The sequence below is a fragment of the Branchiostoma lanceolatum genome, chromosome 1 (genome assembly GCF_035083965.1).
Source record: "Branchiostoma lanceolatum isolate klBraLanc5 chromosome 1, klBraLanc5.hap2, whole genome shotgun sequence".
Classification (NCBI taxonomy): domain Eukaryota; kingdom Metazoa; phylum Chordata; class Leptocardii; order Amphioxiformes; family Branchiostomatidae; genus Branchiostoma; species Branchiostoma lanceolatum.
The window spans coordinates 22,699,106-22,713,375 of NC_089722.1; the positions used below are offsets into that span (position 1 = coordinate 22,699,106).

General features: G+C 39.3%; 1 protein-coding gene across 1 annotated transcript; it reads right to left on the bottom strand.

The window, feature by feature from the left end:
• Window positions 1-4,016: 4,016 nt before the first annotated feature.
• Window positions 4,017-10,232, bottom strand: LOC136442126 (uncharacterized). The gene is made up of 9 exons (XM_066438787.1): window positions 9,891-10,232; window positions 8,671-8,812; window positions 8,153-8,288; window positions 7,329-7,507; window positions 6,857-7,016; window positions 6,396-6,461; window positions 5,580-5,744; window positions 5,117-5,308; window positions 4,017-4,786 (listed from the first exon to the last, which is right to left on the bottom strand). The coding sequence occupies exons 1-9, from the start codon at window positions 9,947-9,949 to the stop codon at window positions 4,545-4,547; spliced, it is 1,341 nt and encodes a 446-aa protein (XP_066294884.1). The 5' UTR covers window positions 9,950-10,232; the 3' UTR covers window positions 4,017-4,544.
• Between the last annotated feature and the right edge of the window lie 4,038 nt (window positions 10,233-14,270).

Below are 14,270 nucleotides of genomic sequence, written 5' to 3' on the forward strand. Positions count from 1 at the left end.
CTATACAACATGACATGTTTACCCTGCACAACTCCCTTGCCGGCATAATAGCCCGCCCCCCCCCCCCAATACAGTATATATGTCGCGCGTTATAGGAGGCCTGCACAGGAGGCTAAGTTATTACCCCCATTCAGATACTACCACCAGGTGACATTAATCTTAGACCACTTTGTAAAACTTGTGTAACCACCCAGGCCTTTAGGAATGCACACTGCAAGGCAATTTTTGTACCCATTTTTTGCCCTATAAAATTCTTCTGTCATATCCATTTGCACCAAATTGACCATGATGCAATTACTAACATGCTGAGCTACATTCTCATGTATTTCTCATGGTCTCGAGTTAACAGAAAAAGCTGGTCTATGTACCTGGCCTATCTGTTTACCCTGAATTCTCTACCCTTTTTGGGCCTTATAGCTTTAGGGCATGCATGGGGGTTTGGTATCTAATGGAATTTTGTTGAGGAAAAACTGGGTCAATGTCATAATCCCAGCTGTGGGTGTGCTGGATCCTACTGTTGGGGGATAGGGGCAGCTATGAGCAACTCCACCAACACTGGAAGAAAACCTTGGTTATATATACAAATTCTAAGAATACAATAGAATATACAAAATAATAAATATTAGGATTGTTAGACTAGATTGAAGGAGTGGGGTATAAGAGTTAACAAATAAAACTGGTAGGATGGGCCAGAGGCAATGATAGGGCCTTTACTTGCAGAACAGCAGCCCCTAAAGATACATGATAAAACTAAGCTTTAAGTTTAAAGTTAAAGAAGCGAGCACCATACATCCGCATGGATATATTGAAACTTCTTTGATTATCCTCTGCTAGTTGGTTAGTATCCACTACAGAAACTCCAGGAGTGTCAGACATTATCTGTTGTGAATCTAGCTGTTGTTACAAACAAAGCTCGGTTCTAGGGGTGGATACCGGTTTGGCTTAATAAGGTCCAAGTCCAAGTTTAGGTCCAGAGATTTAGGTTCAGGTCCGGACCTGAACTTGGACCTGATCCTGTCCAGTTGATGTTTTGTTTTATTAGACCAATATGAAGCTTAGAGAATTAATACTGACACGCACAACTATAATTGAAAGTTTCTTGGTGAGAAGACTTTCAACAGAAACCAGTGTTTGTTGCACTTGTTTTAAATGCCTTTTTTTCAGAGGGGAGACTCAAAACACTTTTTAACAAAATAGAAAAATATATTTGTACTTTGTTAAGTTTTTTTACTCAGGTTTTTGGCTTTCAGGTTTTTTGGACTCGGTTGTTGGATGTTATAAAGGTCCGAATCAGGTCCAGCAAACTGGTATCCACCCCTTCTCGGTTCTATATATCATTGTCTGGCTCATCCAACCAGTTTTCTTTGTTTACTTGTAACGTTCCGCATTGATTTAGTTAAGTGTTTGTAATACATTTTACTGTACACTAGTACATGTACAGGAAATAGTTTCCCAATCTTGGTGAAATGGCTTGTAGCTACAACAGCCTCCCATCCCCAACAACAGGTGTACATGTTGTCTTCCATTCAGTCCATCCAAATCTGGAATTGCATTGACCCAGTTTTTCCTCAAGGAAATATCATTAAGGCCAAACCGCCATGCATGCCCTTAGACAGGCCAGGTAAACCGTTTTTGTAAACCGTCTTACAACCATCCATCAAGCATTTACAGATAAATCAGAATACTACAGTACTGCACTTAGTGTGCAGATCATGTCTAAGACAGACATCACATATTCATGGGACTAGAAATAAAGTAGAATACTGTATCACGTTCAGTACGAAGGGCTTAGATGGGCAAAACTTTTTGTGGTGGTTTAAGTTCACCGTATGCGTGAAAACCGCAAACAAAAAACTACCGCACACATTTCTGCATTTACAGTAATTATCAGGTTTCCTGTGACAGCTGACATGCCAAATTTCAGACAAATCCATCTGAAGGATCCTTATTTATCGGTGCGAAGGCACAGACCCTAATGTAAAGAAGTTTAAGTATGAAAGTCTTATCTTAACTTTAACAAAGAAGGCTATTGTAGCATTTTGGCATAAAGTATGGAAATAGATAAAACTTGAATGATTTAAATGTTATTGAAGTTCCAAATGCCGTTGAATGCCGAATGAAATTACCCTCTTACCACTCCAGAATTATAGTATTTTCTCATCAACTATGCAAATTAGAACCATTTGCATAACTGATATTCCTCTCTTTCTCAATTACATATGTCACATGTCGAAAGTCCTATCATGAAATACAATGGATTTATATACTGTCCTCCTAATTCGCTTGCCTTGTATTCAATTGTCAATCATTATTCCAGCTTGGGTTATTTGGGCTTTACTCTTTCAAAGTCTTAAACAAACTTGACCCCTGCTTCAGTATACACAAGCACACAAACGGCACTTAAAACACAACCTTCTTGGCACAGGTAATAACAATCTCTTTAAAACCTGTTGTCATTTATATACATGTAGTTGAATGTTTATCATACTGGTAACTCTATATACATGTATAGCTAGACTGTAATCAAGTGTTAAGTATAGCAAGCCGGACCCGGCATCTGCTTGGAGATGAATAGATTGTAGGGTGTCAGCTGCACACAGGGACCCAGCTAACATCTGCCGCCTAGTATGACATCTGCTTGGAGAGCGCTGGTCAGGCTAGCAGCACAAATGCTTATAATAACAGCTGTTGACTGTTCCATAGCTTCAAGATGGGGGTGTCTCTTTTTGATAATAAAAAGTTTAATAAGTTAATTGCAAGTTCTTGCCCATAGGCTAATTGCAAGCTTGTTCGTTTGAACATGTAACATGAAAGGAGGGACAAACAATATATAACAATACAGCATGTGACTTTTCTAGTCTAAATAATAACTCTAAATTCTATCTTATTTGTGTTTGACTTGTTTTTCCAAGACAGTGGAAGACGAATGATCCCACTTTTACTAAAATGTGTGGGTTTTTTTATGTTAAGAGGAGAGTAGTTTTCTTTTTGTCTGTTAACATGGAGAAATTTGGATGGAATTTGGTGGCCTCTTGAAACAGCGCCTTTCTTTCTTGATCGTAGAAGGGGAAACTTGAAATAAAATGTGTTTCGTCTTCCACCGTGCTTGACATGCAGTATTTACAAATTCTTTCGCACACAGGTAGCTTTTTTTACCGCCCCCACTCTATTTCGAGGGGGTGGGCACTAATTCTAATTTTGCTAATTGCTGAGCATAAATCAAAATCCTCTAGTACTAGGGTGGAAAATAGATAACATGCCTCATCTCACGCATACCAGCAGATGGCATGCCAAACTACATATGACTACTAATGCATCAAAGGGAAAGCTGTGAATGTACGGACAACCCTTTACCACAATACTCCTTCAAGAGGTGACCCTCCTTGGAGGTCACTAGAAGACCAACCTTTATATTTCACTCATCATCCGTACATCTTGCCAAAAATATATTGATGGTATCTGCTACTACACACAAGTTCAAATCATAGCAGGGCACAGGAACCCAAAATGGTGTGTCCTGACCCACCTCCTTGAATAAAGTGGACTGATATGCCACTATCCTAGTGATGCTGTTGCCTCTGCATAGAGGTACCAGTTGCATGTCATTCAGGCTCTATACGAGGGCACAGGAGACAAAAAAAAATCAAGACCATAGCGCGTCTAGGTCAAAAGATCCAGTAAATGGAAGTTCTGCTGCTGTACCAAGGTCACATATCAAGGGGTCGTGTGGTGCAACAGCAGAGCGTTCGACTCAGAACCAAGAGGTCCCGAGTTCGAATCCTGTCATGTCACTGATCTTGTGCCCTTGGGAAAGGCACTTTTCACGACTTTGGTATTCATTGATATATAGTCTATTGAAAAATAACACCAATTTCCCAAGTTTAGAGCTTCTTTAGATCTTTCCAGTGACGGTAACTTAAGCCTACTGCTTTTATATGCCACATAAAAGGTATCAAAGGTGGACAGATTTAATTTAAATCAAAGGCTAACACTTGAAAAAGCACACACTCATAATGTCACATAAAACAGTTTATTTTCATCATAGCCCAATGTCATGGTACAGTGTGATCGATCCTATTGGATAAGAACTTCAAGAAGCATGGTGTTACATTGGTGAACCAATTTTGTTTGTTGCTTGTCTGATTTTTCAGAAATATAATTGGAGTGACAGAATTGAAAAAGAATTTTGGCAAAAAGTCTGAAGTAAAGACACAGGCTTATATAACAAAGAAGAACAAGCAAGTTTTCAGCAAATGTGTGTCAATCATTCCTTTAATTTGATCTAGTACTACAATATTTCAGTGTTAACTGAGGACTTTGTCAATATCATTCTTGTCCCATTTCTTAAGTAAACAGAAGAAAAAATACAGTATAAGTATTTGTGAAGTGACAGAAAAATTACATTAGAGTGTTGTAGATCCAATACAACTAAACATGCTTGTTATGATGGGGCCTGTTTTAAATCATTGTTGTGAAAAAATCTTGCTTGCCCGATAGGGCAAGTTGGGGAGGACATCCACAGCACTATCACTTGCCCCGGGCAATTATACTTGTCCAGCCCTGTGGGCACCATTAGGCTTGATGCCCTTTTCCAGGCTATTTACTGTAGCCCGTCCAAGGTCTTCCACGAGTCGTTTACGTGTCTCCCACGTGCTCCTGTCAAATCCGGACCACTTAACGAGGAATTCTACCCCTTTGTAGCGTAACTTCCTCTTCTCAAGGAAGCATTCGACATTGTAGATCTCGTCTTCGCTTTCCATGGAAAGATCCTCCAGGCGCTCTGAAGCTGTAGATAGACACAAAGAAAACAACTGCAATAAGATAGGTGTTTGTTACAGTATGTCATAATATATATGTTGTGTAGCCATTGCGGCAGATCATAGCAGTATAAACTGTAATAAGTGTGAAGATTAGTTTTTAAGTTCACTTCTTAATTAAGACAAATTTCATCCTAAAAAAACTTGTCTACACCACTTAAAAACAAATGTAATAACAAAAGATAGTGACACAATGTTCCACCTATAACTTCCTGTCTTCAAGGTGACAATATCTTCATTATTTATTTTCCACTTTATATAACAAAGATAGAACATACAGGGTGATATCAACTATTCACCTGTCGGTGTTCTTTTTGCTTTTGAAGAAATAGCCTCCTCGGCGGGGGCAGGGGCTACAACTGAAGGGGCGCCAGTCATCTGGGATGGGAGAGGGGGTTGTTCGTCCTGGGTGGTGACATCCATGTCGGTTTCAGCAGGAGGGGTAGAGACTGTATGTGACGGGCCATCACCGGCAGTCTCCTTTGACAAAACTGGAAGCAAAGATTAACAGGAGCATTCTTTTGACATCTCATTGACTTTAATTCACAAACCAAGCCAACAGTATCAAATGCCACATCACTAAAAAACATGAGCCCCAGGCAATTTTTTTTTACTTTTAATGTCTTTCTTTTCAAAGTTTGGAACTTGAAACAGGACCCTGCCCCGATCATATTGCTGCAGAATTACAAATATTGAAAGAAGGCGTAACGTCACATAGTGTAATTACAGATCTGGAGACATATTTAGCAAGCTCCCACTCACCTTTGACCAGTATTTTGTCCTTACAAGCAAGGAGCTGCTTAAGTTGGTCCATTTTCAACTTGCCAGGCTTCTTCAGTATGAAGCCCTCTGGAAGTCCTTCTACTTTGACGAGCCCTTTTTCATAGTCGCCATATCTGAACCTGGTTCCTTTTCCTGATGACATCTCTGTAAATACACATGTCAAGATGATAAACTTCAAACAAATCCTTTGCTTATTGATTCGTTTTATATCGTTCCTCTATAGCAGATTTTATTCTCTGGACCACACAAGTAAACCTATTTATACTGATCACTCATCCTTATTCTGCACACAAATGGGAGTACACAGAACAACGTCTATACACCTATAGGCATTAAAACATAAAAACAATTGAAACAAATATCCAACATAGTCCTTCAAATGGGACATTAAGCTGGAGGTCCCGTGTTTGAGGATTGCTAATTAGGTTAAAAGACTTTACCACACTTGTCAAAAAGTGTAGGGGTCTGCCCCGGTGTGGTTAACCAAATTTATGGGGACACTTTGGCATATCTCTCCCTTGAAAGCGATATCAGGCACAATACACAGGACTCATAGGACTTGACTTACCACTTAGTTCCAACACTTTGTGAAAGTAAATTGGAGGAGTGCACCTAAATTTTTGCTGTATTTAATCACATATGCAAGAAAGGTTTTGTACAGGAATACTGACCCTCAAATTAAATCAATGTGCACATGTAGGTAATCCATAGTCTTCAACCTGTAACCAGTGCCAAAGGGCTAGTAATTGGACTTTGAGTATGGGCAGAAGTAAGGAATACAGGTACTGTACTTACGCCACTTTTGGTTTAGAAGCTCGATGGCCTTCTCCACCAACATCTTTTGGTCCATTTGGTTGCCATCTGAAATTGACAGCACAGATTTTCACTCAAAAAGACATGTACTTTTTTAAGTATAACAACTTACTGTATTACCCTTAGATCTGTACTAGAGGAACATTAGTCTGTATAATACAAACTCCTGCTGCCCGTGGGTGGTTTTATGGCCCCTCCCTATGGGCTGACCCATGTGGGTGCTGGATGGCTGCTACAGGCGTGATTAAATCAGGCTAGATGAGCCTCAGAAAACACTTATTTATTTCACTTGGAAGGAGCTCTTACAGAATGTGTACACTATATACTAAGTAATGTTATGTATTCAGAGTGGCACTTGCAATGAAACTTTGTTTGTCAACACAAGTCTGATAACAAATCTAAGATGATTTAGCGTAACTCATCTATTCCTTCATCATACTTACTCTTACTCTTTGACACAGAGCTTGAAAAGTTCCATTCCAGGTCTTCATTTTCTTGAAGGAAAGCCCTGCCAGCTGGAGTCCCGCTCTGGTAGCTTTTTTTCGATTGGTGGTGGTAACCAAGAAGCAACAAATCACAGCCAGCTTCATTGAGTGATGTCATCTGTGCAGAAAGAAAATGATACTTTGAAAAAAAACACATCAAAATTTTTACCTGTTGGACAATACATAAATGATTTTACTAAAAGTAACTTGGATTTCAAGAGAGACATGTACAACTGAACAGGGCAGCATTCACAGTTTACCCTTCAATATTTACTTGATTAAACCTTACCTTGTTAAAATGCTTATAGTCCTTTTAGTTACATTACTCACAACTTGCACATTTACAAATGAAGGCTTTGTTTTCAGTGAATAACAATGGACACTGCTACAGTATGTTATCCTAGTATGAGAGATGTTAAAGAAACTCAACTGTGCCACGCATCTGCTTGTATAAAGCAGTGACCCCCCTTTGTCTCTCTTCATCAGAAGGAGGGTCACGGGGCTCCAACTCCTCAATCTTAGCCTTTCTGTTGAAGTCACTTTTCTCGTCGCTGCTCAGATTTGTCCAGGCGCTTCCCGCATCTCCTGTGACAAACTGACCTGTTTTCCCTTTGGGAAAAATGCATCTACTGTTATGGAGAAGAATATCTTTACCTACATAATAGTTCATATTTACACTATAATTTGCAACATACAAATCAACCTTTCTTTCAAACCCTATAGAATGTGTTTTTCCTAGCTGCACCACTCAACATTTGATCTTGTCTAAAATAATCCCATTATCTGACTGGTGTAGCATAATCAGATATTACTCAAACCTGATGATTATTGCCAAGTGTACTTCAAAGTTGTCAGACTCAAAACAAACTCTTACATTTGCACTTTTATCACACAGAACGATGCCACAAATATTGCTAGAAATGGAAGTAACATCTTGCTTCCAAGACCTATTGATAATAATACATTTTTTTCTTTTAATACAATTTTTTTAATATCCAACAACCACAGCAAAGTCTTCATTATTAATAACATGTCATACAGGACCACATCCAAGTAACTCTGTCGCTGTATCTTGCTACATAATCCTTGTGCCTTGCCCCATTCAGAACAAAGGATAACTTTGTGAGGGAAAGTGAAGAAAAAAAGAAATTTATGCACTAGTTTAGTGTTGATCTGACATGAGAAGGGCTGACCCTGATCCAACGTTTCAATGTGCCAGTCCACGTGTGAATAAAGTAAACTAAAGTTAGGTACCTTTGAAGAAATCCCTTCTGAAGACGTCGTATCCACTTGTTGCCTTCTTTTTGGGCAAGAAAGCATTCCTCCTCCTATATGGTTGCGCAGGCTTCGATGACCTCACAGCTTTCTGCCTCCTGTTCCTAATCCAACGCTGCACAAAACAGAACTATATTGTTTTAATTCCCTTCAAGGAACTACATGTTGTATATTGTTTCTCTTTGATTTGTCTTATCTTCTTCCTTTGTCTCCATCAGAATTCTACAAATGGATTCATCTTGGTCATTTTGGTATGAAACCAGTATCTCAGCACACAAAACATGTATCAATAGACTTGTTTTTGGAAGCTCATGCTTTAAGAATTTAGACTTTGCTCCTATCAAATGTTTAGTAACTTACAGTAGTTATCAGGTTGTTACAAATTCTATTAAATATCCATACATTTTGAGATTGATACGTAAATATTGTTTCATTACTTTTTCCATACAAACCATGTTCAACTTCAAGTCAGACTTTTTTCTATCATGTGACGTTACCTCAATAATTCCCTCCCCTAGGTTGGTCTTCGAGACAGCTTCTTCTATCAACACCTTGGCCGGTGGGTCCGTCTTATTTGTCATCCCTCTCCTCCATAAGTCCTCCAGTATTGCCTTGAACGGGGTCAAGTCTGTCCTCACACTGTAAAAATAAGTACAGTAAAAAGAAATGTAAACTTACCATGATTATTTTGTAATAAAGTCAAGGCCACACCATTTTCATTTTGAATTTGATTTTGAATAAAGGCATCTAGGCCATTTTGCTTTACTGGAAAATTGCCGAATAGCCTTGTTTTCTTGGATGCCTTTCTTCAATAATTTGAGTCTTGAAAAACGGTTTTTTAATGAGATCACCGTATGCCAAAGGCACCGACATCGATTCTTCGCAAGCATAACAATAGCAACAAACAAAAGAGTGTGAATGTCCAACGATATAGAGCGTCCCCACTCAAAGAAAATTATGCCAACTTCTCTTATTTTTTCCCGATTTCTCGGTATTTAGTACGTCTTTTTTTTTAAAGAGGACGGCCTCTGCCTGACTTCAGGCCGTCCAAAGCGACATAAGGCTTGACGGGAAGACGCCCCTCTCACGAACTTCAATCAAAACAGAACGAAAAGAACTCAGCTGAAAAAATTACGCATGGGCCTGAGTCAATCGAGATGTTTCCCTGTCACGGTGTCCCTGTTGAGGTCATCTGGTGTCCATCTGTGACACGCTTTACCACCCACATACGGGCTTCGAAGAAAATGGGTTCAAAACATATGATTTCAAAACATATGATTCGCACCACAATCAGGCCTGACCACACTCAAAAGATCTCAAAATAACAAGCAAGCCATGCTGCTACACCTGCCTGGAGATTTAGTGGTAACGTTACAGTTTCATATCCCATGTCAGAAAACCCACTGGGCCAATTTGACTGGGCCTTGCGGCGTCCCATCCCATCGGAAGTGTAGTACTAAAACGTAAATTATCTCCAAGCAGATCTACACGGGGCGCGAAAATCCAGCTTCTCTGGCTAACGTTACTAACGTTAGTAAATTATTCAGCTTCTCTGGCTTCAGCTTCTCTGGCTGACTGGAGCTTCTCTGGCTAGCATATACGATTTTCGCGCCCCGTGTAGTTCTGCTTTGAGATAATTTCCCCCAAACGTTCGTGACAAAACAAGCACGACAGTCATAACGTAACGGACATAACGTTGGCAGTTGACGGTGCTTACCGGCTCTTCTTCTTGGCTTTCGGAGGAGGCCCGTCCATCGTATTCTCAGCCGAATCCATCCACGAGGTTGCAAATTACTGGTCACTGTACCGTACTACGTTACTCGTATTCTACGTGCGGCAATATATATCAGTTTCAAGAGTAGATAAAGACAAATCGAAATGCCGAGATGAAAGTGCGGTGACACTCCCTCAGTAACTTGGACTGCACTGACGCTCACCATGGGGTAATTCACACCCGTTCTGTGATCAGCCAATCAGAGAACTAGACTCACCGTGCTTGTCTAGCTTTGGCGGGAAAAGGGAAAACTTGCAACAGTTCCGCGTCTGGACAAGTTCTCAGGACACAATCGCGATACACTTGAGAAAATTAATGACTGCACTTGTAATACATGTAGTACTAATGACACAAAGTGCAGTAAATCGATGTTTGATAGAACAAATAAAACAGCATCGGTCCAAGGGCCGCGGTGGTCTGGTCTGACCAAGGCCTGGGTCTGATATTCCCAACAGTTGCAACAATCATGAGGGCATGCGGGGGGGGGGGTACTTGCGTGGGCGGGGGTTGGTCCCCGCAAGGAAGTTTTACATAAAACCTCCTTGGTCCCCGACAACGCACTACGCGAAATTCGGGGGGCAAATTATGTTAGCCCCCACCACCTTCGATTCTGTTCTTACTTAAATTAGGCAAATCTCATCCGAGGAAACTTTCTCTAAAAAGTAAACACCTGCTTGTCGAATTTTTCTATTTCTTAAAATTTAGAGGTTCTACTCTTGCACTGTATTACAAATATAGTGACCATCTTGTATGACCCACCAACAAAGTACATGCCTCTAGAAGTATTTTGTAAATCGGTTACCGAAGTGTGCACTCAACTGACCATTGCAAACACATAATGTAACGTTAACATACAGTATAACGTTACAAAGAGTTTGTTAAAGTGTTGACAACGTGTTAACAAGATACCCGTTTATGCACAATGGCAGTTTCTGTTAGAGTAGAGAAGCAACATCAAACTGATCAGACTTCATTGACTCCGCGCATGAGAAGTATACTGACCCAATAGTTTACCTATAAGAGCACACAGTTTAACTTTCAGAGCTGCACAGGGCTCGAAATGCTGGGTGCATGTGCACTTTTGTACACCTAATTTTGGAGCTGTCCACCTAATTTGACTGTGGATGCACCGATTCACACAGATATTTTTGTAGGATATTGGGCAAAGGTATTGTACACTAGTTAACAGAAAATGTTTTAAATCTAATTTAAGTCCTTACGTGTTAAAAGATTAGCCTAGACATGCCGATCACAAAGATGTGTTTTTCCTGGTCCAAAAATTGAATTGAACAAGATTTGGCAGGTTTTAGCTACTTTATACTATTTTGATATACTACGTATATCTTCTTGGTACTTGTGTGTAGGTACCTTTCAGTTTCACATACATGCCACGGTGTACATGCACAGTATAAAGGAGATATCTCTAAACAATGTCCCATATTCTTCAGACCAACTTTTTTGGATGCGAAATGGTCCCGAGACATCAGATATATATTTTTTTTGTTGTAAAAGCACAATTTCCTGATTTGATGCCAAATCAGCATTTTTGACAGGAAAATGTGGTTATCGCGAAACAATGTCCGATATTCTTCAGACCAACTTTTTTGGATGCAAAATGGTCCCAAGACATCAGATATATACTTTTTTTGTCATAAAAGCACAATTTCCTGATTTGATGCCAAATCAGCATTTTTGACAGGAAAATGTGGTTATCGCGAAACAATGTCCGATATTCTTCAGACCAACTTTTTTGGATGCGAAATGGTCCCAAGACATCAGATATATATTTTTTTTGTCGTAAAAGCACAATTTCCTGATTTGATGCCAAATCAGCATTTTTGACAGGAAAAGGTGGTTATCGCGAAACAATGTCCAATATTCTTCAGACCAACTTTTTTGGATGCGAAATGGTCCCAAGACATCAGATATATACTTTTTTTGTCGTAAAAGCACAATTTCCTGATTTGATGCCAAATCAGCATTTTTGACAGGAAAAGGTGGTTATCGCGAAACAATGTCCAATATTCTTCAGACCAACTTTTTTGGATGCGAAATGGTCCCAAGACATCAGATATATACTTTTTTTGTCGTAAAAGCACAATTTCCTGATTTGATGCCAAATCAGCATTTTTGACAGGAAAAGGTGGTTATCGCGAAACAATGTCCGATATTCTTCAGACCAACTTTTTTGGATGCGAAATGGTCCCAAGACATCAGATATATACTTTTTTTGTCGTAAAAGCACAATTTCCTGATTTGATGCCAAATCAGCATTTTTGACAGGAAAAGGTGGTTATCGCGAAACAATGTCCGATATTCTTCAGACCAACTTTTTTGGATGCGAAATGGTCCCAAGACATCAGATATATATTTTTTTTGTCGTAAAAGCACAATTTCCTGATTTGATGCCAAATCAGCATTTTTGACAGGAAAAGGTGGTTATCGCGAAACAATGTCCAATATTCTTCAGACCAACTTTTTTGGATGCGAAATGGTCCCAAGACATCAGATATATACTTTTTTTGTCGTAAAAGCACAATTTCCTGATTTGATCCTTAATCAGCATTTTTGGCAGGACAAGGTGGTTATCGCTAAATCAGCTTTTGGCACGTTGTTTGTAGATATATCCCATCAAACCCAGTTTCAAGGCTATTGGACAAATGGAATATCAAAATACGATTTTTTAAAACATTCTTGTAGATCATGTGACGAATGAAAGATTTTACTCTCGACAGAAGACAACAATAACACACTGAATTTAGGTCAATTTCTGCAGTTCTGCTTTTTATCGCTAGGCAAAATGACAATCGATCAATGACCTATATCTTCCAGCCAAAAAGTGGGACAGCAAAATCGCTAACACAACGAATAGATGAGCATATCGGCCTACTTTTGTAAAAGTTTCATCTAAAACTATCACTTCTTTCTTGTTTTATGAAGGAAAGCGCTTTCGGTGATTTGCAGTTCCCTGCGGAAGGCAGCTTTTGGAACGCAACCTCGCTTTGCGCGATACTGGAAAATGTTGGATTTCATATCTTACCTAGAATACAACGGATTTCTTCCAAAGTTGGCTGAAATATTCATGAAAGCTTACTAAGTCATTGTATGAATTCCCAAGCGATGAGTACAATTGGTTATGGAGTTACTAACAGTTGAATCTCAGACAATAAATAATGGGTTTCTGACACAATTTCTCAACAAAAGTCTACCTTTCTCCTCAAACATTGAGTACAAACACTCAGAAAAGTAGTGGTAATACCACTGAAATGTTCTTGATAGAGTTGTATGGATGATATGTATTTTTCACGATGTAGATCCCTAACATTACATAATTTTTGTAATGTCGGACTTTTCATGTTTGAACCTTTGGCAATGCTCAAAAATGACGATCGATTAATGATCTGTATCTTCAAGCAGAAAGGTGGAACAACCAAGCTACTAACAGCACAAATAGATGAGTATATACACCTACTTTCTTGAAAGTTTTATTAAAAAATATCACCTCCTTCTTGCTTTATGACGGAAAGCTCACTTCCGTCAATTGCGGTTAAAATCGCTAGAATAGACCGTGTGGAAGATAGCGGAATGCGGCCTCGCTTTGAGCGAGATTCGCACGGACTTGACATCTCGCCCACAGTACAACAGGATTAAGTTCAAATTTGACTGACATATTTTTCAAAACTTACTTAGTTGAAAAGTCCTTGATAGATTTATATAAAACGTAATGGTCAAAGCCATGGCCATCTACATTGTTTTGGTATGGATGGTCCTTGGCACCCTTGGTTAGGGTTAGGGCTAGGGTTAGGGTGATATCTATCTCCCAGAAGCCTAAACTTGGTATCATCTAAAACACCTCTTAGACCGTATTTCTTGGCAGGAACCCGATTCTACATATCGTCTTGCGTTCGGACGTTAAACGTGTTTAAATCTTTCCCCATTGTTTAAGCATGGGCGCATGGCCTGTGTTACTGGCGGGATCAGCTAAGTTTCAAAGCTTTGTATTCATCAATAATGATGTACAAAAATCGTAAAAAAATCATATCTTAGTACAGCACTTGTCCAATTTCCTGTTCAGTACGTTTGGTTAAAAATATTTACAAAAAGCCAAAAATTATCTTACCCTAGCGGTAGGTGACAGAACTGCAGAATTGAGAAAATCGCCGATAGTATACCATACCAATAGGGGAAACACTGGTAACTTCACAAACTCAAGTTTGAAACTTTGTTTGTATACGCATCAATAATGATCGACAAAAGTCGTATGTTGATTTAGCACTTGACTGGTTGCGTGGTCAGGGTGTTTGATTTAAAATATTTACCCCA

What these genes read in the sequence shown, in the direction of transcription:
- LOC136442126 (XM_066438787.1), bottom strand. Translation starts at nt 9,949, where the DNA reads ATGGATTCGGCTGAGAATACGATGGACGGGCCTCCTCCGAAAGCCAAG. An exon ending in TAGGGGAGGGAATTATTGAG is followed by an intron (nt 8,289 to 8,670) that starts GTAACGTCACAT and finishes TGTTTTGTGCAG; the next exon opens with CGTTGGATTAGGAACAGGAG. An exon ending in GCTTCTAAACCAAAAGTGGC is followed by an intron (nt 5,745 to 6,395) that starts GTAAGTACAGTA and finishes GTGTATTTACAG; the next exon opens with AGATGTCATCAGGAAAAGGA.